At 48.7% G+C, this 21,904-nt stretch overlaps 1 protein-coding gene across 3 annotated transcripts in view; it reads right to left on the bottom strand.

Moving 5' to 3' along the window:
* Nucleotides 1-660: 660 nt before the first annotated feature.
* The window catches only part of LOC111159438 (ClpB homolog, mitochondrial AAA ATPase chaperonin), a 167,823-nt gene continuing 146,579 nt past the window's right edge, over nt 661-21,904 (bottom strand). For all 3 annotated transcript variants that reach the window (XM_022521917.1, XM_022521918.1, XM_022521916.1), the window contains 9 exons: nt 16,874-16,951; nt 15,593-15,648; nt 11,441-11,485; nt 10,905-11,066; nt 5,768-5,924; nt 5,255-5,328; nt 4,994-5,113; nt 4,667-4,771; nt 661-4,313 (listed from right to left, as the gene is read on the bottom strand). In XM_022521917.1, coding sequence (XP_022377625.1) covers nt 4,065-4,313; nt 4,667-4,771; nt 4,994-5,113; nt 5,255-5,328; nt 5,768-5,924; nt 10,905-11,066; nt 11,441-11,485; nt 15,593-15,648; nt 16,874-16,951 — 1,046 coding nt within the window. In that variant the 3' untranslated portion in view covers nt 661-4,064. The remainder of the gene's footprint in view (nt 4,314-4,666; nt 4,772-4,993; nt 5,114-5,254; nt 5,329-5,767; nt 5,925-10,904; nt 11,067-11,440; nt 11,486-15,592; nt 15,649-16,873; nt 16,952-21,904) is intronic.

The raw sequence follows: 21,904 nt of genomic DNA on the forward strand, positions 1-21,904 counted from the left end.
GTATATTTCAATAAAAGTAGTTTAAGTAAAACAACATGATTTTTCAGGGGCACCTGGGTGGCTCGGTTGGTTAAGCCTCTGCCTTTGGCTCAGGTCATGATCCCAGGGTCCTGGGATCGAGTCCTGCATCTGGCTCCCTGCTTTGCGCAGGGCCTGCTTCTCCCTCTCTGCCTGCCACTCCCCCTGCTTGGGCTTTCTCTGTCGAATAAATAAAATCTTTAGAAAAAAAAAAAAAAAAAGAAGAACATGATTTTTCAGAAGGATAAATGTTTAATCAGCTTTCCAATTTCTTCTTTGGTAATTAATTGGTCTACTCAAAGTATGTTTTAGGAGTCTGCTGGAAAATTACCTATTTGCTCGGTTTCCAAATTTGTTGCCATAGAATTCTCCTGAAATTATTTAAAGAATTTCCATATCTATGTGATTTCTCATTCCTAATCTTGTACTTTTCCCCCTCTTTTCTACTTATCAGGCTGAGGCTTATGGCTTAGATGTGTTTTTTTCCCCTAAATCTTTTTGGTTTTTTTGAATGGGGGAGCGGCAAGGGGAGAGGGACAGAGAAGAATCTTAAGCAGGCTCCGTGCCCAGCAGGGAGCTCAACATGGGCCTCAATCTCACAACACTGAGATCATGACCTGAGCCAAAATCAAGAGTGGGATGCTTAACCAACTGAACCACCCAGGTGCCCCTTCCCTAAATTTCTAAAACAATCACTACACATCTCTGAGTTTTTCTTTTTGAATAACAAAGGTGTTACATTTTTCATTTTCAAGCCCTGTCGCACGCATTCTAGGATACTCAATACAGGTTCTGGGTCTTTGCCCTGTTTGCTCAGGGTCCAATCCCGGCAGATCCTACTGGCTGGCCACAAGAACATGATGAATAAATGCGTGCTCAGTGAATAAATGATACTGTCCTGTCCTGGGACTCACTGTGAAGATCTGCGCTCGCTGCAGGGCCCACCCAACCATCCGAATACCTGGAACATCTGTCATTGTGTCACATCCTGTGAAGAGGACAGTGAGCTGGACAATTGAGTGTCTGCCCTCTGGGTGCTTACCGTGCTTTCTAGTGACAAAGACAGACAGAGAACAGGTAATACAAGGGAGCTGAATTTTGCCCAGTATGTTATGGAGGCTAAAGCTAGGGGCCAACATCACTTAGGAGGTGAAGTTGAGAATCTGTAGAAGTGATACTTAAGTTCCTCAAAATCTGAGGGTTTTCCCTATCTCCTACTCTCCTCTCTGGAAGGTGGCCATTGGGTTTTCTAATACAAAAGTTACCTGGTCTTGAGTTATATGCCAGGTGCTCCTAGCCACAGCTGACTGAACGAAAGACTGACAACCAGGCATAAGAACTTTATCTAATAGGAATGTTCCATATATGATGGTCACTGACTGATTGCATTAGAACCTTTAAGGAAAATCTGAACACCAAACAGAGTGAAAGGAGAAGAAAAGGAGATGGCAGCAGAAGAGAAAAAGAACAGTGAGGTATAACAACAGCAGTCACAAATCCTATGGTATTGGATTGGAACTGTAGGTATTAGTGAGAACTCATGATTTTTAATAACATACATACAGCTACAACAATTAATTCAGATGTGTGTGTTAACATGAATACACCTATTTCCTAGCTCTGTATGCCGAAAGGGCCTAGAAGTAATGACACTCCAGTAGTAATGAATACACCTAGTGTCCATTCTTGAGTGCAAGGAACACAGGAGCTATCTGGGAAAACAGCTGATGCAGGGCTGGAACAGGAAAAATATGAGTGAGCTTGGAACATCTTGTGGTGCTAGAGAGAAAGAAGGGCTAAAAAATGATGGGGGCAATGCCAAAACAATTGCCAGTATGAGCAACAAATAAATTTGTTGCCAGTATGAGCAACAAATAAACTACTGAAGTATGAGATCATAACCCACAGAATAAGACAAATATCCATTAGTTTATACTGATATAAATAAATTGTTGAAATAAATATATGGGAGAAAAGAGGGAGCTCTTGCCTATAGCCGAATACCAATTAATAAGTACAGATGGAATAAGTAAACAGAAAGTCATCATTAGGCCAATACAACATTAATTCTTGTAAGCAAAAACCACTGATGGATGCTAAAATTAGCAGGCAAAAGTTTAAGGATAAGTAAGGTATTTACACAGCTTCAAAGTATCTCCTCACAAGATTCTTATTAATTTCAAAGGGGGAATTAGGTATTTTACAGTAGAGAAACCTGACCCACACCACCACAGTCACGTGATCCAAATTAATATCACCCACTGCTAGAAGGCACTAGAAGGGCACATCATCACTTCTAGGGTAGCTCTGCCAAAACTGCAGACCCTCAATCTAATCATGTGAAAACAGAGGACAAACCCAAATTGAGGAACATCTTATAAAATAACTGGTCTGGATATTTCGGAAGTGTCAAGGTCACGAAAGGCAAAGTAAGATGTAGGAACTACCAAGGGCTGAAGGAGACAAAGGAAACATGACAACAAAATATAACACGGGATCCTGGATTGGACCCTGGACCAGATAAAGGACACCAGTGGGAAAAATGGCAAAATCTGAATGTCTACCGATTAGTTAGTACAGTGTCAATGTTAGTTTCCTGTTTTTAATAATTATACTATAGTTTTGTAAGATGTTAGTATTAGGAGAAATGAGGTGAAGGATATATGAAAACGACTATTTTTGCAACTTTTCGTAAGTCTAAAATGATTTCAAAACAAGTAGGAGTGGTGGTAGTAGTAGTAGCAGTAAAAAGAACAGCAGTCACTGAGGTAGGGAGCAGCAGACAGCTCCTTGACGTACTGGACGGTGATTGCTGAAGCATCTGCTGGAGCCCATGTCTTGACTTCTGACTGCCTCGTACCCACCACATGGTCATGGTATTCTTCCATCACCAAAGGGACTTTAATTCCTGTTGCTATTTTCTGCTTCCTGAAAGAGAGTAGCTAACACCAAAGGAGGGATCCAAAATGGTCCTGCAGGTGATGGGGTGGTCATCAATGATGGCTAGTATCGATGGTGCCCAGAGATGCACCAGGCCTCGCTGTGTCCTAAGCCAGGGTTGACACGTGCCTGGTTTATGGTATGCCCTTGGGGGATGGTGGGTGTGCAGACCCTCTGCTTAGTGACTAACATGCAGACTGCACAGGGGAGTGGTTTATTCCAGGCTAACTCAGCTGGGACAGCAGTATAGACAGAGCTGATGCAGACTCCTTGGCCACCTAGGCACAGCCTGATTTCATTATCACTCTTCCTACAGTTCCCCGATGTCTGTGTTGGTCTCCTGAAAGAGGCCTCATAGAGCTGAGCTTGCTTGGTCATTTGGTACTGTTGTCCAGTCCCGGAGCAGAGCAGGGTAGTGACCCACTCAGCCTTCCTCCTAGAGGTGCCTTACACTGGCTTGGTTCCAAAGCTGGAGAAACATGATCTGGCCTGACACCAGAATGTGCAATGAGTGGGAACAGCTACCATAAGGCAGTGGAGCGGGGAAGAGTTCTATGGGTCCCTTCTCCTTGGAATTCTAGGGTATGGGAAAGAGGTAGCTACAGTCTACACTGCACAATCTCTGCCTGGGCCTCTGCACTCTTTTCCCACAATCTGTGCAGACATTCTGGGCACTCAGTTGCATGAAGGCCAGCAGAGGGTGGCAGGTCACAGCCTGGTACCCGTCTTTTCCCAGGCAGATCTGTTCTTAGCTGCCAAACTTCTGAGCTTTCTGTGACCATGATAAAGTTCCAGAGACTATAGGCCATGGGGATCATGCTGAAGGATAAAGATAAGGGGCCTCCTCCTCCTCCTCCTCCCTGCCTTGAAGCGGGTGGGGAAGCAGCTCCTCTCTTGGAGACCTGTTAGCAAGTTTTTGGGCCCATAACAAAGGGTCCAAGGGAGGGCAAAATCCCTATCTTTGACTTTGAGGTTGAGGAGGGGTCTACTGGGGGTAAACAGGCATCAGGCTGGGTGGAGAGGAGGGGAAGATAGGTCAGTTGCCATGCCACAGCCGAGGGGCCTTTATTGGATGTTGAGGGCACGTAAAGGCAGGTAGGTAGAAGCTAGAGGTTGTGGCACACCTTCTCAGGGTGTAGTGGTGCCCGAATGTCCAGTTTGCGGGTCTTGCTGTCCTTGTCAATGATCTCTAGCCGCAGCTTGGGTGGGCGCTTCTCAGCCTGGGGGGAGGGCAGCTCGGGGCTCTTGAGCAGCTGTTTGTCTGAGTCCTCCACAGTGATGCGCAGAGTGCAGCCCCCCGGCAGCAGGTCCTGCTCATAGGCAGCTGCCAGCTGGTTCACCACACGGCGCTCGACCTGTAGGTGATGGGCAAAGGGGTCAGCACTGCTAATGCCTGTGGCCTGTAGCCCAGGGCAAGTCAGAAACCTGAGCTTCAGCTTCCCCCTCTGCAAAGTGGGTTTAACAACACACAGCTTGCAGGACTAGGCTAAGAACTCAACAATGCCAGTTTCTGAAGTTCCCAACTTGTTCCTCATTCCTGGCTTATCCTCTAGGACCGGGGTTTTACTTGATCATCTTCTGGTTTGGGTTCTGAAGGGGCATCTGCTCTGGGTATGGGGCTATTCCAGGCTGGGAGCCCAGAGTGGGGCGGAGGCACCAGGGAGGGAGGTATGGAGGTGCCTTACTTCTCTCAGGCTCCTGTGCTTACCTCATGCTTGATGGAGCGGGCACCATAGTGCACATTGTAGCCATCAACCAACACATCTGCCACCTCGCGGTCCCAGAGCAGCGTGATGTTGTGCCTTTGCTTGGCCTGAGATAGGTCAAATAAGAACATGCCTGCATGTGGCCCAGTGCTTTCCATCTCTCACCACTCTGGCCTGAGGCCTGGGACTGTGAGTGACTGTATCCCCCAGGGCCACTGGCCCACACCAATGTGCTCCATGCCTCTAGGGGGGTTGCTTCCAACCCAGTGTTCCCTGATTTTCAATGGGCAGATGACCCAACCCCACCCATGGGCAGTTCCTGCTCTTACTCTCTTGGCCCAGAAGTTCAGTTCCTTGTTGACAAGTTGGATGAGCTCCGAGTGGCAGAAGGGGAGGAAGTAGACAATCTCGTTGATTCTTCCCAGAAACTCATCCCTCCGGAAGTGAGCCTGTAGGGCCAGGTTAGGGTAGGTGAGCTCTGTGACCCAGAAGGGGTAAAGGGAATTACTGGACCCTGGTGGGGAAGACTAAGGATGGCTAAGGGGATCTTCCCACTGGAGACTCTAGTAGGAAGGACAAAGACCTCTTACTTTCAGGATAGGGCGTATCACATTCTCCTTGAAGTTCTTTGAGATGGTTATCTTGTCATTAATCTGGACATCCCCTGTGGAAAAAGAATCATAAACTGCCTACTCCCCAGATTTAGGGAGCTCTTGCTCCCATTCACAAAAAGAGCTCTGGTCCTGCCCCTGATGGTCTGTGTGATCCTGGTCAGGGTCTCAGGCTCTTTAGGCCTCAGCCTGGTCTCCACTTGAAAGAGAGGATTGGATTGGGCACTTCCTGAGGCCCCTCCAGTTCTATGTGCTACAAATACAAAGCATGGGGTTCCTTAGTGTAGGAGTTGTGTGAGGGAGGGAAGGAGGGGGACAAGAGTCAGGACCAAGACTTGAGTTCTGACTTGGAAGAAGGGTTGGAAGGTTCATTTGCAAATAGAAAGGTGACAGATGTGGCCTCCTGGCTGATCTCATCCTTGCCCCTAGGAGATGTGCTGGTGGTCTGGGCACTTGCCCACCTGCCCAGATGGCTCAGGCTGTGTGCCATACCAAGGTTTTCTGCGATACGGTTATGGCTCATCTCCAAAGCTTCCTGTCTCAGCTGCAGTGCATGCTGTGCGATCTCGTCGCTGGCCACATTGGAGGTCATGATGAAGATGGCGTCCTTGCAGTCGATGGTCTTCCCTTTTCCATCTGTCAGCCGGCCCTGGGAAAGAACAGTGACTGCACAGTCAGGAAGTGCTAAGCTTGGGCACCTCTTCTGGGAGGTCTCTCCAGAACCCCCAGCTACTCACTCCTGCTGGTTCTCACTGTCCTGGGCTGCAACCATTCCACCTGCTGATAGTGTCTCCAATCAAGACTGAAGCTCTCTTTGTCATCCATCAGGGCCCCTGATTCATCTATGGCACCCCAAAAGTTAGCTCGATTAAACATGCATCCATGCAATACACTTTTTTAGAGGCCCAATCTGGGCCAGGCTCTATGTTGGGCACTGGGGCCTCACTGAACCTTTGACATGCTTCTTGTTAAAAAAAAAAAAAGAAAAAAGACACTCAAGAAACCAGCAATGACAATTCAGTGAGTTAAGTATTATAAGGGGTCACTGTAGGAGCTCAGAGGAGGGTATTTTATGTGGCCATTGTGAAGACTAATATGGTCATGTTGGTGAAAAATCCTTGGTTAGCCAAGCTGTGCAAATGTTCTGAACTGTTATTAGACAGCAGACATGTAATATACTACCTATTTGTTGGTATTTGTTGTATCAAAATGAACGAGACGAATGAAACAGGTATAATCTCTGCAACTTAAAGCCATCCTTTGGCTTGGCAGAGAGGGACAGAAAATAAGGCTCCTCCTTTAACCAATGTGGGAAGAGGCCTTGGAACCTTTAGCTCTTTCTAGAAAGGACACAGATGAAAGAAACCATCTGTACTGGAGACAGATGCACTGAGGAAAGAGAAGAGACAGAATGACAGAAGTATAGCTATCTGGGGCCACAGAGTTCAAGGGCAAGAAGCTCCCACCGACTCAGCAAACAATGCTGTATCACTGTACCACAGTACTTTACAGTTATTTATGACGCAAGCAGCGGTCAGGGCCTTGGTGAGTGGAACCTCTAGGGGAATAACAGTGGACACCGGTGGGGCACTTCTTGCACCACAGGTGCTGTGCTTTGTGTTCTCTGTGCCCCACTGCACTCTCCCACCAAGCACAGGACCTGACAGGCCAGAGAACATGGCCCTGGGGACACGTCACTGACCCCAACCTGTCGGCTCCTGCCTGCCCCGGGCTCAGGTGGTAGCTAGTCCTCCAAGCATTTCCCTTTCCCTGGTGGTATGGACCTCACTCAGGCTCAGTCCTTGCTTCTAAAGCCAAAGCAATGGCAGACCAGCCCTGGCCCTCAGAAGCAAAGAAGGAAGGATGTGCATTAACTCAGTACCTACTCCACGCTGGGCATGGTACCTGCTTTTTAGCCTTGCTTTATACTGGCCCTTGGCATAGGCTTCTTAGATTTATTTGTTCAATTTGAGAGAGTGCAAGTGGATGTTCTTGAGCTTTTGCCACTGGCTTCCCTGATCATGAGTAACAGAGCAACAGAATCCACCGAGGGCAATTCTAGTTCTAGGGACCCGGTCGCGGTATGTGTGTGTGCGTGTGTGTTTGTATGTCTGTGTGATGTGTCCAAATGTATGCATAGGGCACTTGGCAGAGCTCATCCCCGAGGACGGAGTAAACACACTGCTATACTGGCCAGAACAGTAACCAGTGGCAATTTCATCCCAGGATCAAAGTCCTGCTTTTTAACTGGGACGGGGATGGGTCTCAGGTGGGTGAGGGTAGCAGACATGGTGTATGACAACCCAAAGCATGACTTTCACAGTGCTCGTGTCTCCTCCTCCTCCTCCTCCTCAGAGACCTTGGCAATAAGGACTGCCAAAGAGTCCTCTCCAAAAAGGGAGCTGTCACTGTCCCATCCCAGCAATGACTGTGTGTGAATGTTACCCCAGGGTTATAGGGGCTGTTTTCCCACTGCTTCTGTCCTTGAGGGAGGAGCAGAAGCAGACTCTGCAGGGGCAGTGTCCTCCTGAGACTTCTGCCCTGCATGGCAGGCTCTGGGGTCATTAGTTCCACTTGGTGTTTTGCTGAGAGCCTCAGGGCTCCTGACCAGACTTGGGAGAACTGAGCTGGGTGGGAATGGGGGGCTTCCTTCACACCCCCAGACTGGAGCAGGAGCCCTTACAACTCCCAGCACTTGCCACTTATCCTAGTACAGCACGTATGAAGGTGGGGTGAAGTGCTTTTTGCTGTTAGTCTTCCCAACTCTTTCATGAACACCGAGGCAGAGACTGTGTATTGTGAACCACATTCCCTCTTTGACTTTCCTGATAGGTCACAAGACTCTGTTATTAGCCCTCCCTTCTTCTCTGCATACCATATACCCCCTAGCTGAGAGAGCTCATCCTTTCCTAGGGCTTCTCTTACTCTACCTGTGCTGACATTCCTCAATCTCTGATTCCAGTCCAGATCTGTCCTATGCTCTAGACTTCTCCAACTGATGACCGGCCTCTTGGACACCTCCACCTGGTCGTCCCTCAGGTATCTCATTTTTAGCAATTTCAAACCTCAACTCCTCATCTTCCTCGCCGATCTGCTGCTTGTCCTCATGGGTTCCCTGCCTCAGCTGGCGGCAGCAGCAGCTGTCCAGCCACCCAGGCCAGAGTCCTATAGTTGACCACCCCTGGCTCCTCTGTCTCCCCTCACATTCAATCCCTGAGTCCTGCACAGTCAGCCTGCTGGGAGTTCTGGCCAGCCCACTGCCCTGCTTCAGAGCAGGCATCCCCACATCTAGCCTGGATGCTTCACCAGCCTCCTCGCTGCTCCCCCTCTTCTACAGTCCATTCTATCATGGTTGCCAACAGGATCTTTATAAAGTGAGAATGTGGCCATGTTTCGTTCTTACTTAAAGCTTTTAAAGGCTCCTTTCAATCTAAAACCCACATTCCTTCGCCTGGGACCATAATTGGTCCCTGCCAACCTTACCCACTCACCTCTACTGTCCTGCTCTCACTTTCATTTTGCGGTCTAGTGGTGCTGAGCAGCTAGAGTTCCCTGGACAGGCCAGGATGCCTTGTGCCCCTGTGCTTCTGCATAATAGGTGTCCACTGTCAGCCCTTCTACACTGTTCACCTAGAACCTCCTTAGTTATCCCGGAAGGTATGCTGAATTACTGTTGAATTAAGTTAAATTAAATTAAGCAGAGCATTTCCCTTGACTCTGTGGGCTCTGGGAGTGGCTGGAGTGAGTAAGACAAGATCCCTGTCCACAAGAAACCTATAAGCATAAATCTAAGTAATCTTGAATGGCAGCTTTGGTCAATGGAACCAAGGGCATAAACTTCAGAGATGGTAGTAGGCTGCCAGAGGCCGCAAGAAGGAATTATTATCAACTCCCAGAAAGTAGTCAGTGGAGTGACAGCAGGGGAGGATTACAGGGCTTACATATGGAGGTGGTAACAACTTGGAGGTAGCACTTGTTGTATCTCAGTCAGTAGCTGCCTCCCCTCTTCTGGGCCAAGAAGGCCATCAGAGGTAACTCTACAGAGATGTAAGAAGCTGCAGTGCCCATGCCCTCTGAGCTGGGCCCCCCCTTCCCGTGAAGGCTTCCCTGCAGATCTGCCTCTCTCTTCTGGCCCTGGCTGCATAGTAGTTATTACTGAAGCTGCAGGCTCTGAACTGGACTACCTGGGCTCCCATCCTGGACTCCCTCTTCCCAGCTGCATGCCCATAGGCCAATCACTTCTCTCACTTTGCTTCAGTAATTACAGAGGCAGGAATAATAACCACCTTCATAGGGATGGTGGGAGGACTCGATGAATTGATATAAGTAAATGTTTTAGAACAGTGCTTGGCACATAAAGTAAAAAATATCTACTATTATTATGTCTTCTTTCCAACCATCTACTATGCAGGGAGCTCCCAGAGACCAGGACTGGGCCTGGTCCATAGCTGTGTACTTGAATCCCATCAAGAGAATGGAACAAGGTGGGAGGTCTCAGAGCACAGGTATGAGTAACTGAATATGTAACCTTGGAAGGACCGGCCTTCATTCCTCGGCGGCTGGTCTGGGGACAGGGTAGACTTGGGGAGCTAGGAAGATAGCAGTAAAACTGGGGCAGGGACAAGGATGCTGGGCCAGGTGGGGAAGGTGATGGGCAGCTATGAGTATATCTGGATCTGGGTCTTCCTGGCTTGGCACCTGGTATGCTATTTGGTCCAGAAGTCCCTTCCTGCTCTTTGAGTACACTTGCAACATGGGAAGCAAAACACCTTCCTGTTGTCCCCGGGCTGTAGGGGCCTAAGTGGTAAGGCAGGCTGGACTCCCTCTGGACACGTGTTGGCTGATATAGAAGAGAAGCCTCATTCCCAGTTCCACAGGGCCCCTAAAGGAGGTCAACCCTGCCTATGTTCATAAGTCTCTCTTCTCTGCTTGAGGTAAGGAGTGGTACAGAGAGGGAGAACTGGGACTCCAGAATCAAACGTATCTGTGGCCCAAACATGGTTCCTCTGCACAGTAGCTCCATGCCATAGGCAAGACATTTATAACCTCTCTGAACCTCAGTTTCTTCTGTAAAAAGAGTTTCTACTCTGCCTGCTGTTATGATGGTTAGCAATAACATCTTTAGCCTAGTACACAGAATGCACTGAAAGAGAAGAGAGTTTTTCTCATTTAGAGCTCACCCCACCAGGAGGCGGCTGTCTAGTTTGTGACAAGCCTGAAAAGGGCCTGTGGCAAGAAAAGGGCTCCATGAGCCAGAAAGTTCTTGGAGATTATCTTGGATTCAGCCTGTTTGTCATATGAGGCCCCTGATGCTTAGAGATGGAGTCGAGTTGAAACTAAAAATTCAGGTCTGTCCTGGCACCTCCGCTCTGTGTCTCTCTAGAAGGCAGCCTGGGTAGCCACAGAATTTCAATTCTTGGGTAGTGCTGGTTTGTCCTAAAGTGCCCAGCATGGGCCCTGATCCAGAAAGGGGGCAAAGCCACATCTGCTAGGTGACTGAATGTACACATGTGGAAGCAGCAAGTGAAGGAAGGGTCAGACAGGCCTCTGGGTCCTTGATTCTTATTGCTCATAGGTCCCCATGCCCCGAGATGTCCCCTACTCCATCCCAGCCCAAAGTGACTTTCACCTCATCAAATAGCTGCAGCATGATGGTGAGCACGTCTGGATGGGCCTTGTCCACCTCGTCGAAGAGCACCACAGCATTGGGACACTGCTTCAGCTTCTTGGTCAGCTGGCCGCCCTCCTCGTGGCCAATGTAGCCTGGTGGGGACCCGATAAACTTGGCCACCTGGAGGAAGGAAGGAAACATACTGGAAAGGTCTTTCTATACCTTAGTTTCTGATATGGGCATGCACAGGAAAATGGCTTCATTCATTTTTAACACTGCCTATCTCAACAAGGACAGTTGGACTTTCTTCTGGGGTGGTAGGAATCCTGCCACAATGGAAGAGTCTACAGATCTTCTCTAGGTTTCTTTTTCAGAGCAAGTCCTATGCAAATCAGATCGGTGACCCTCTTGCACATGTATGCCCCCAAAGGATGAATCCCAAGGCTGCTGGAGTTATCTAAGGTCCAAATGACAAGTCCCAAGAAAATACCCATGCAGAGTGATGTTGACTCAGAGGCCCTCCATACCATACTTCAGTGAGGACTCTCACTTACCTCATGCCGCTCTTGGAACTCAGACATGTCCAGCCTGATGAAGCCCTGTGTGGAAACAAGCAGGAGTCCATTTGGAGGCAGGAAGGTAGAGGAAGAGGGTTAAGGAGGAGAACATCTCAAATATCCCCTAGGCTTTCAGACCGCACTAATGCAAGATCTTCTATCCTATTCTATTTTTTTGGCTCCTTAACTCCTTTTCTGTCCACTCCTCTCCCACATGATTCCCTCATTCCCTACCTTAATAAACCCAAGTCATGTCCCGGCTTTTCTAAATCTGGCTCAAGATGTCTCTTTTTAGGCTTCTACTGGTCTGATTACCACATCAGCCACCCCATATTTCCCGAGGGCATCCTGTGTGTGCTGAAGCTACAGCAGCGAACAAGTCTTGGTCTACATCCTTGAGAAGAAGCCGTCAAGTGGGGCAGGTAGACATGGGTAGAGTCAGTTTCAGTCTGTGTGGGCCATGCGGAGAAGGAAGGGGGCAGCAAGCACCCAGCCAGCTCCATGGTGCCCTCAACTTTGCAGCTTTTGTGGGCACATGCCTCTTTGTTTTATATTACTTCTCTTTTGTGCTAAGAAATCTTTTAATTTATTTACATTTCTTCATTTCACTTAAAAACTATACATAAGGCAGCTTGTAGCCCATCCCTCTCCACCACCAGGCCTAGGAGTGATCTGCTGGGAACTGGCCCTCTGGGGTGAGGTTCAACCACGATTAGACCCAGGGAAAGGGTACGTGTGTGTGTATGTGGTGGGAAGTTTGCGAGTTAATGCAGGCAGAGTGTTCACTCTTTTTCATGACGAATTTAGGGACTTATAGTTACATGTGCCCTGTCCCTCCACCCAAACCAGGGTTCCCCAGGCTCCTCTCCCACTGGCACACGTTTCCACCTCAGAAAGTGCACTCACTGAATACCCTTCGTCCCACAGCTGGGGATGACAGGGCACCAAGACCCTAGAGGGAGGTAGCTATCTATGTCTGAAATCTAGGCCACATTCTAGCATGCCGCTGGTCAGAACTGTAGTTTTTCTCACATCCTGTCACTCTGTACCTGCAGTACAGGGCAGCAGAAGTGCTCTGGCAGGGACATGGCTTCCAGTCCTAGGTTGGCCACTGTCTTTGTGGCGCTGGGCATGCTGCCTCTTCTTTTGGAGCTGCAGTTCCTTTCTGTGGAACACAGGCTCTTGTTTCCTCTACCTGATTTGCTGAGTAACTGATTTGCTGAGTAACTCTGAACAAGTTTCCGGGCTTGATTTGCTTGCCTGGAATATTTTTGGTTTCACATGATCTTAGCTTAGGGTTATCTAGAAGTGAAGCAACAATTATGATAGTAATATCCAATATGTACCGATCGCTTACTATGTGCTAATGGTGTTTAGCTGTTTACATGGTCTCATTTAACATTCATAATAATCCAGTGAGATAGGTGCCATAATTGAACCCATTTTACAGATGAGAAAACAGATGGGAACACAGATCCCAGCCAACTCCGGAACAGTTGAGAGTTGGTATTTGAAGCCAGGCAGGGGACTCAGACCCTTGTCACAGTACCATGCTAACTGCCATCTTCCAGGCACTACTATCCTACCTCAGGAGAAGACCACAGAGCCCCTAAGCACTAAGGTGCTTTTGCAAGGATTATTAACCCTAATAACGGAAGCTAACAAAATTGCTCAAATTTGGGACAAAGAGCAGAGGCTAATGAGTGAGAAAAAATAAGCCAAAGATCTGAAAAAGGAATTATACAAATGTCCAAACAAAACCTTGTGAGGCAGCCAGGTCTAGAGGCATTCGTGACTTTTTACAAATGAGGCCACTAAGGATCAGAAAGCCAGAACTTAAAACCAAGTTGAGTCCCCAGCTAGTGTACATGTCACTGAGCCGGCCCTACTGCCCAGGTCCTCTCCAGCTCCTGTGACATGGCCCTTCCTGTATATCTTTCCTTGGGTCCTGCTGGCATCAGGTACAGTCCAGGACTCTCAGGTTTTGAAGGCAGGTTTCATGCCTGCCTGTTACATGGCCAGAAAATGCCTGTGCTAAACACAGACTCTGAATGGAGTTGGTACAAGAGGAGTTTTATAGAGGCACCACCTAGGATTTAAATATTAAATACACAGACGGTTGTACTGGGTTTCTCATGCCTCACATCTCCCTATTTGACACGGGAACAGACTGACAAGTTTACAATCTAGCTGCCTACTACAGCTAGGAACAATGGCACTGAAAGGAGAGTTGAGAGACTTGGATTCTGATTTTATCTCTTCCCCTTGCAACTGACCCTGGATGGGCCCCTACATGCTATAGGGTCTGGGTCTTCCCATCTGAAAAGTGGCTCTAATTCAGCATCTATGTTATCTTCCTCATGGGGTTGAACAAGAGGTCGATGGGGTGGTACCGTGGAAAATATGAGGTGATGAATAAACATGAGATCAGGGCTCAGGCACTGATTAGTGTGCTAGAGCCTGAGGTCACTGTGACAATATCTCGCTGTGGGGAGGGGTCAAGCAACCTGCCTAAGGCTAGTACAAAGAAGAACTGGAGCCTGTGCTGAGGCATGGGCAGCTCCAGGGCCTTGAGTGCCCAGCCCACTGCCTCTGAGGGGTGATGGTATACTGTAGGAAACCATCCCCATGCTTTCAGGAGCCCCTGCCCTGGTGTCAGTCAGCCCCTCGTTCAGATGCGCCGACTGAAAACGACCTGCATCATCAGTCTCTTAACACGCCCATCTCCTTTCTACACCAGCAAGTCAGCCGATGCTTCCCTTCTTCTTCCACTGTGTATGAAGACATATTAAGACAGCTTGGATAAGGAGATTATAATTTGTAATTAAATATTAACCTTTCTGACAGTATTAAAATTAAACCACTCAGAATTCCTCATCCCTAATCAGGTGGTTCCTGCCCGTAACTGTATCTTCCCTAATAGTCCTGCTAGTTTATGGCTCTTTCCAGAGTGCTAATTGTTTCAATCGCTGCCAACCTGATGAATTGTCTTAAAAATGCTATTTCAGTTGCAGCATGCTAATATGCTGTCCTTGCTTACTGCCTGTCAGGAAGGTCTGCTCTGGGCTTGGTTGAGGCAGAGCACAGCTACGGGCAGAGCCAGGGAGGCCTCGGAGCCTTTAGCCAGTTATTAGGCAGAAGGGGGCCGGGGATGTTGCCATGGCTGCCAGGCCCTCAGGGAGGAGGCAAAGGGGCAGTGAGGCCGGAAGCAGGACGGAAGGTGGCTAGGACTCTGCTGTTAGTGCAATTTTGGCTGACAGCAGCCTGAGTAATTTCTCAATGCCTCAGCTGGGGAGGCCTTCCACAGAAATTAGGCAAGGGCATCTGGGGTCACGGGCAACCTCAGGTGGTAAGCAGGGGTACCTTAGCCTCCACAGCGGAAGGCTGGTGGAAGAATGTCTGGCTTTAGTTGAAATGTTTCTGCAATCTCCAAGGATGGCTCTGACATCTCTCTCTGCAGGAAAACGTTTCCATTCAGCCTAGAAAGTCAAACTAAAAAGGCCTTGAGGGCCCGAGTCTGAATAAATATAGGGATAGTCTTCTCTTTCGGCGAGGTCCAAAGGCTCTGAAGTCATGGGGAAAAGGGTCTATGACCACCCCACAGCTTAGGGCCAAAGAAATGTTTAAAAGCTCATATACAACGGAGAGAAGCAATATGGTTATCTTCTCATTCCAACTTGTTTTCTTCTATAGGCCCCAAGACTCTCTCTAGCATGGCCTTGATGTACTAGATAGTAATAATATCTTTCTAAACCTGTTTCCCTCTCTAGCCCGAGTTCCTCAGGGCAAGGAGTATGTCCTAAATGCTGAGTTATCAGGATCTATACAATACCTGGCCAGAGCAGATGCCTGAAAATGCATGGATGAATCTCATTGGGTTCTCCTAAATGCCCTAGCAGTCAGGCAGGGCAAGGATTATTTTTACTGTTTCACAGATGAATAAGCTGAGATACAAGAAGGTTGGATAACTTGCCCAAATTCCTGGAACAACCGGTGGCCAAGTTGGGGTCAGACTGAGGCCTGCTTTCTGGGCCAGGGTCCATCTTTTTGATTCACATTGCCAGATTCAGGGAGCCTAGAATTTGGGGGGCTAGCAGTAGTGGTGAGGTCTCCATGGCCTGCACATCAGACCGACATCCCAGCCCTTACCTTTTTGGCATCTTTGTGCATATATTTGGCTGTCTGCTTGGCCAGCTCTGTCTTTCCTAATAAGAAGGAAGGGAGAGGTGTTGGGTTAGGACTAAATGACTTATCTTCTGGAATGAAAGAATATTAGAAATGGATGGACACTGGAAATAATGTTTTACGGATGGGCTCATGGAGGGTCGGTGACTCTCCCAGTCACTGGAGGGAGAATTAAAGGTGGAGCTGGAATCAGAATCAAAGTATACACTGCATCTTGATTTTTCTGTGGATAGAGATTGAGACTATTTTTCTACAGCAGCATCCTAAGAATGGAAGGTGGACTTTTATAATCTAGAGCCAATTTGTCCTTTGAAGCCCAGTGCAAACCTTGCCTCTGACAAGAGCATTCTGATTCCTGGTCACTGCACTGAATCTCTTTAGACACTTACAGTCTTGCCATTCAGCCAGGCTCCAGAGCCAAAGGCCAAACTGAGGCTGGGGGGCAGTGGTGGGTGGGGGGAGGATAAAGACTACTTCTCCTTGGCCTCATAGCCTTTCTTTGTAACATAAAGAAGAAATGACAATACCAAGTGGTGACTCTGAAGGGCCTTTTGGTATGACGGCCAAACCTTCAGAACTCATTGCCTAGCAAAGGAAATCAAGTTCTACAGTATCATGGTGAGGTGGTGGTAACCTAATCTGGGGGAGTGCTAGGTCCTTGAAGATGCTAAGAGGGAATGAAGAGACAACAAATGCATGAAAACTTGCCATCAGGACAATGATGGGAGGAGGTGGTACAGGTAGGGGTGCTCTGTGAGGGTGGAGAGTGAAGATGTGAGAATACCTCAGATAATCCAGCCCAACTGGCCAGAAAAATACCCAACCCATTTGACTAAAACCAATTTTGCTATGCACCCCACACTGTGTTGGCCACATCAAGGGCTTTCTTTAGCTTCCTAGAAGGTTATGCCCCAAGCTGTACTAAATAAGGTTGGTGTGCTGAGCAGTGGTGGTGGTTTAACTGTTCCCAAAGGGCATCGTTGGGGATGCAGAGTGGCCAGACCAGGGCTATCAGACCCCAAAGGGCCAGGTGACTTAGGCCCTACACCACAGCTTCGAGTGAGAGGGACATAATTCCAGCTGTTCCTAACCTAATGTGACAGATGATCCTCTTGCTGGCTCTGTAATTTGGAGGTGGTGTTTTCAGAGCTGGAGTTGTACAGAAGTGGATTGTGTGACTCTGGGCCATAGCAGCTAGGGTTCCCCCAGCTCTCCTCCCCCACTTTCCAATCTGCTCTCAGTTACCTATTCCAGATGATCCCAAAAAGAGGAAGACCAGAGGGTGTTCTTCGTCGTACCAGCCATTCTCCTTCCTCCGGATCGCTAGGGCCAAACACACAAGATTGGGGGGGGGGGGGCAGGGAGAGAGGCAGATAAATCAATGACACAAAAGGCAGGATAATTATCACTAAGTATACAATATGTTTTACTGCTCTGCGCCCACTCAAAGTCCTCACTACCATTAGTGCTGCCTAATCTGATTAGCTGGCAAGGCCCCTAGAGACACCTAATCAGGTTAGCATGGATTTGGAAAGCTGCCCAGAGCAGATTTCGGATAAAGTTTTCCAGGATGAGCACTCAGCGTTGCCAGGGAAACTGAAAGGCGGGTGGACGGTGAATGGAGGGGTAGGGGGCTGGTGAAGGAGAATTCGAGAGGAACTTTAGCTCTTAGATGGCTGGTTACCCATCTACTCACCACTCTTGAGAGACTGAGCCTGCCTCCTATGCAAATGGAAGAGACAGAAGCCCATGGCAGGCCCTGAGGGATCCGGGGTGTGAGCTCTGGACTCGTTCCCATTTGGGGAAACCAAGATCTAGTCTGCTGTCTGAAAGTATAGCCAAATGTACTTTCTGGAATCCAGTCAAGGGTAGTGTAGAGCTCAGGGCACAGACGGGTGAGCCACTCGGTTAGCACTGCCATTAACCATGGCCTCCAGTGAGGAGCAGTGGCTGGGGAGTGAGACAGACATGTACTAGGTTCCCTAAGAGTTCAGCTCTGCTCGAGACAGACCTGACCGCTCCTCTTCAGGAGGAAGTATATAACCAAGGGCTGTGCATTCAAGGTGAGGAAATTAAGTGCCTAGCGACAGAGTGGCAGAATCGGGCTCAGAGGCATCACTCAAGTGGAAGAGCAGGGGGAGGAATGAGGCAGAACCACTAGAAGAAAAACCATTTATTGAACATGCTATCTGCTGCACACAACTGGAAAAACTGTCAACATTTTTTATTACTCGAGACCCACACAAACACCCTGAGAGCAAAAGTCTTATTTTCAATTCTAGTCTACTAAACAGGAAACTGAGGCAAGAGATAGAGAGACTTGCCCCAGTCATACAACTAGTAGATTACTAGTTCAGAGTAGAATCTCTTCTCTCTCTAAACATTTCTTCTTTTTGCTCATATAGGGTTGCTTTAAACATGAATGGGAACATGGCAGTCAGAGGCAGGAAGGCGATAGAGCATTGTGTAATGTCAGGCTGGTCTGGTTCTCAAGTGTCAGGGGGAGATTAACAAAGAGATATATGCCAGAAGACAAGACCTGGAAAACAAGTCAACTGAGAAAGAGCTGATGGTCTTGGGGGAAAGTACTGGCCAGTCCTGAGGTACAAAGATCATAATGCTATACTGTGTGCTACGATCTATATGGCTGGGTTCCAGAGAAGTAGCTGCGGAGGTCAGGAAAGGCTTTCTGGAAGAAGTGGAACTGATGAGGGATTGTGGAAGCTGGGAAGGATCTGGAGGGCCCAAAGTGGCCAGCATGACACAACTGGGGAGACAGGAATGAACATGAGTAATTGTGGGTGGGGTCAGATTACGGTCTCAAATACCTGCCTTTGTGGCCTCTCTTACCTCAAACTCATATGCTGCTACCTGAAGATCTTTCCAGTTCTGGCCTCAGCAGAAACAGATGGAAGTGCAACCTCTTGGGAGACATCCCCTGAGAATCCTGAGAGGGCCTTAAGAAAACACTCAAGTCCAGCCTCTCCCTTGGGCAAGGTTCCAGATCATCTCTACACTGGCTGACCCAGTCCTATGGAAGGCTTGGCTCTCAGAGGAACCCACCAGCTTCACAGGTACCTGAAGGCTGGGGATGATAAGGGGTAGTCCATCCCTGGCTGAGATGGGAGTCCCCAGTGCCCCTGAGAGAAACAAGACCCTGTGCGTGGCGTTTTTGGGGAGGCAGAGATATAAATGGCAAAGGCTAGACTTCTGTGGACACGATGTGGAGGTGTGTGTTGAGGGAGGGGTGAGAGAGGGGCATCTGAAAGGAGTCATATTCTTCCAAAAGTTGGGTGAACTGAGAATGTAGGATGGAAAGAAGCTGAGCATGAACTGGGTTCAGGCTTCATGGGGTATCTGGGGGAGGCAGAAGTGGCCAGGCATCACCCAGACAGGTGGCCTGGGGGAAGTGCATTTCCCCAGGTGTCAGGTACCTGAGGTTCTGATCTTGATCTCTCTTTCAGAAAAGCTTCCCAGCTACTGTGAGCTACATACTGCTGGGCTACGCAGTTCAAAAACACCATGGAGAAGGAGGAATTGGATTATGCCTGTGGCCATCTTTCCCCCTTCTTTTCTAATAATGCACCTGGGAGAGAGCCCTTTATAATGCCAGGCAGACTCCACTGCACAGCTGTCCCTGGCCAATTCTGCCAGACCCGGGGCACGAGTCTGGGGTGGGTTTGATCTGGCCCCCTGTGAAACAGGCGAAATGCCAACCATTAAACAATTATAACTCTGGATATTTCTAATAATATCTGAAGAGAAAAATGACCAAGCAGATGGAGTCCGACAGAATGAAAAATGGAAGCAGCTAAGAAAGACTGAGGAAGGCGGGCCCCCAGGGTGTGTGGCTGGCAGGGTGGCTGATGACCATGGCTGGGAGCCCTGAGGGTTCTGTCAGGCTGGGGCAGAGACTCTGAAGGGCTGCTGGAGACGTGGCCATAGGTGCTGATGTTCTTATCATGGACCAGCAAATGCAACAACTTCTTCTGCTAGCACTTTTCAGTCTATCAAAAACTTCCATAGACATAACTTCATTTGAGCCTCATTATGAATCTACAAAGCAGGCAGGGCAGGGAATTTTATCCCCCCCTTTTATTAAGTTTACTTTTTAGTAATCTCAACACCCAACGTGAGGCTCGAACTCACGACACTGAGATCAAGAGCTGTGTGCTCTTCCGACTGAGCCAGCCAGGTGTTCCTTGATTCCCTTCTTATAGATGAGGAAATATGTGCAGAGAAGTTAGATAACCTGCTCAGGATTATACAGGTAAATAAATGAAGGCCCTGGGCTTTACCCACAACTCTGGCTGACTCTCGAGCCTGAACTCATGCTTTAGGAGTTTAAAGAAAGGAGTCAGCCTTCCTGGCCACAGCACCTCCTCATACCCTAGCCTCAGCCAGAAAACTTGTCTTTCTGTAGCCTTTCGGTCTGGCTCATTCAGCCTTTGATACATGGCCTCAGGAGCCCCTGTCCTCCAACTGTTTCCTGACCACAACTCTCTGGGTTCAAGATGGTACCAGGGTTCCCTGAGCAGGCAGCTCAGCCCCTTCCTTGGCCCGTCCCATCTCTGCAAGCTTGCACAGGCCTGGCTGCCTCTCCACAGACTGGGTCAGCACCAGTGCCTCCTTTCTGTGTTCTTTCCCTTAGGAGAATGCCTTTTCCTGGCTGTGCCTACCACTACCGGACCATCTTCAAACTCACAGGCAGCGAACTTCTTGATTAACTCCACGACCCCACCTCTACTCCATTAACTCCCGGGGTCTGGGAGTTGAGCATCTGCTCAGTAGGTTGAGCATCTGCCTTCAGCTTGGGTCTTGATCTCAGGGTCTTGGGATGGAGCCCCAATGTCAGATTCCCTGCTCAGTGGGGGTCTGTCCCTCCCCCTGGCTTGTGCTCTCTCTCTCTCTCTCAAATTGAATGAATAAAATCTTAAAACAAAAATAAAAACAAAACCTCCTGGGGTCTTTATTCTCTGGCCCACGTCACCTACAGGGTGTTACAGTAGACAGGGTAGGAGTTACAGGATCGAGTGTAGAGTCCTGGCTCTGCCACTTTCCAGCTGAGTGGCTTTGAATAAAATATGGATTCCTGTACAGCCTTGGTTTCTTCAGTTTTAAAATAGGAATAGTCAGATACACGCCAAGCCCCGCACATGTAGATGAAATGAGTCCAGGGTTATAAGGGCACTCTGCACAAGCAGGATAATCAGAGAAGTACAAACCACAGTAGTCCCAGTAGCAGTGGCAGCTGTAGTGGTATGGGACAGATATCTCTTTCATCCTCGTGCTAGTCCTGAGCAGTAGGTACTAGCTCCATTTTACATAGAAGACTGGGGCTCAGTGACGGGCATGGCAAGGGGTTTCATCCACCTGTGCCTTTGTGTCCTGGAGGAGGGTGTGCCCAGGCGTGCCCATAGTGTGTAATCTATGGCAGCAGGTGCTAGGAGCTCCATTTCCTGAGGAACTCTTGGGACTAGCCCAGAGGTGGTTTAATGCTCGATGATTGAATCAATTAATTGTTGGTTTTTCTGGGATCACAAGGAGGAAACAACAAATACTTCGATTTCCATATTACAGAGAAGAAAAGTGAGGCCTGGATCTGAGTCTCTTAATGCTTCCAGTGGTCACTATGACCCATGGTGAAGAAGGCTTCCTCTCTCTTCTTAACCCCTCTCTAGGGAGCCTTCTCCATCTGAGCCAGGTGCTGTGCTAATGTAAGGTCTGTGCCATTTAAGTGAGCGCTGCTGTGCAAACTGTGGCTTCCAAATGGGATGGGAGCCCCGGGAGAGGTGTGGGAAGAGCCATTCGTGTCCAACTGACATACGCGCCAGGACGATGAGGGGGCACTGCCAGGCAGTGTGGGCATGATGGGACATTCCAGACAGAAAGACCCACCATGTGCAAAACCAAAGCAAGAGGAGACACCTGCCTCCTCCTTCTCCCATCCCAGGCCATTACCTCCATCCAGCTCCAGGTTCTGAGGCTATCTGTGTGGGCTGACTCCTTCTTGAGAAGTTCTAGTGATCTAGTGTGGGAGGTGTATTTTAACCTAACCTGGAACATGTCTGTACCATGCTTATGGCACCTCAGGGGAACCAGTCCTTCAGAGGAATTCTTGTGGATGAGTCACCTGAACATCTTTAGCAATCTCCTGTCTATAGCTTGTAGGTTCGGGGAGCGCAGCTCAAGAAGTGCTTGCTGGCGGGGCACCTGGGTGGCTCAGTGGGTTAAAGCCTCTGCCTTCAGCTCGGGTCATGATCTCAGGGTCCTGGG

Source organism: Enhydra lutris, unplaced genomic scaffold, assembly GCF_002288905.1.
Source record: "Enhydra lutris kenyoni isolate GAN:26980312 unplaced genomic scaffold, ASM228890v2 scaffoldscaffold68, whole genome shotgun sequence".
In the NCBI taxonomy this organism is placed as follows: Eukaryota; Metazoa; Chordata; class Mammalia; order Carnivora; family Mustelidae; genus Enhydra; species Enhydra lutris.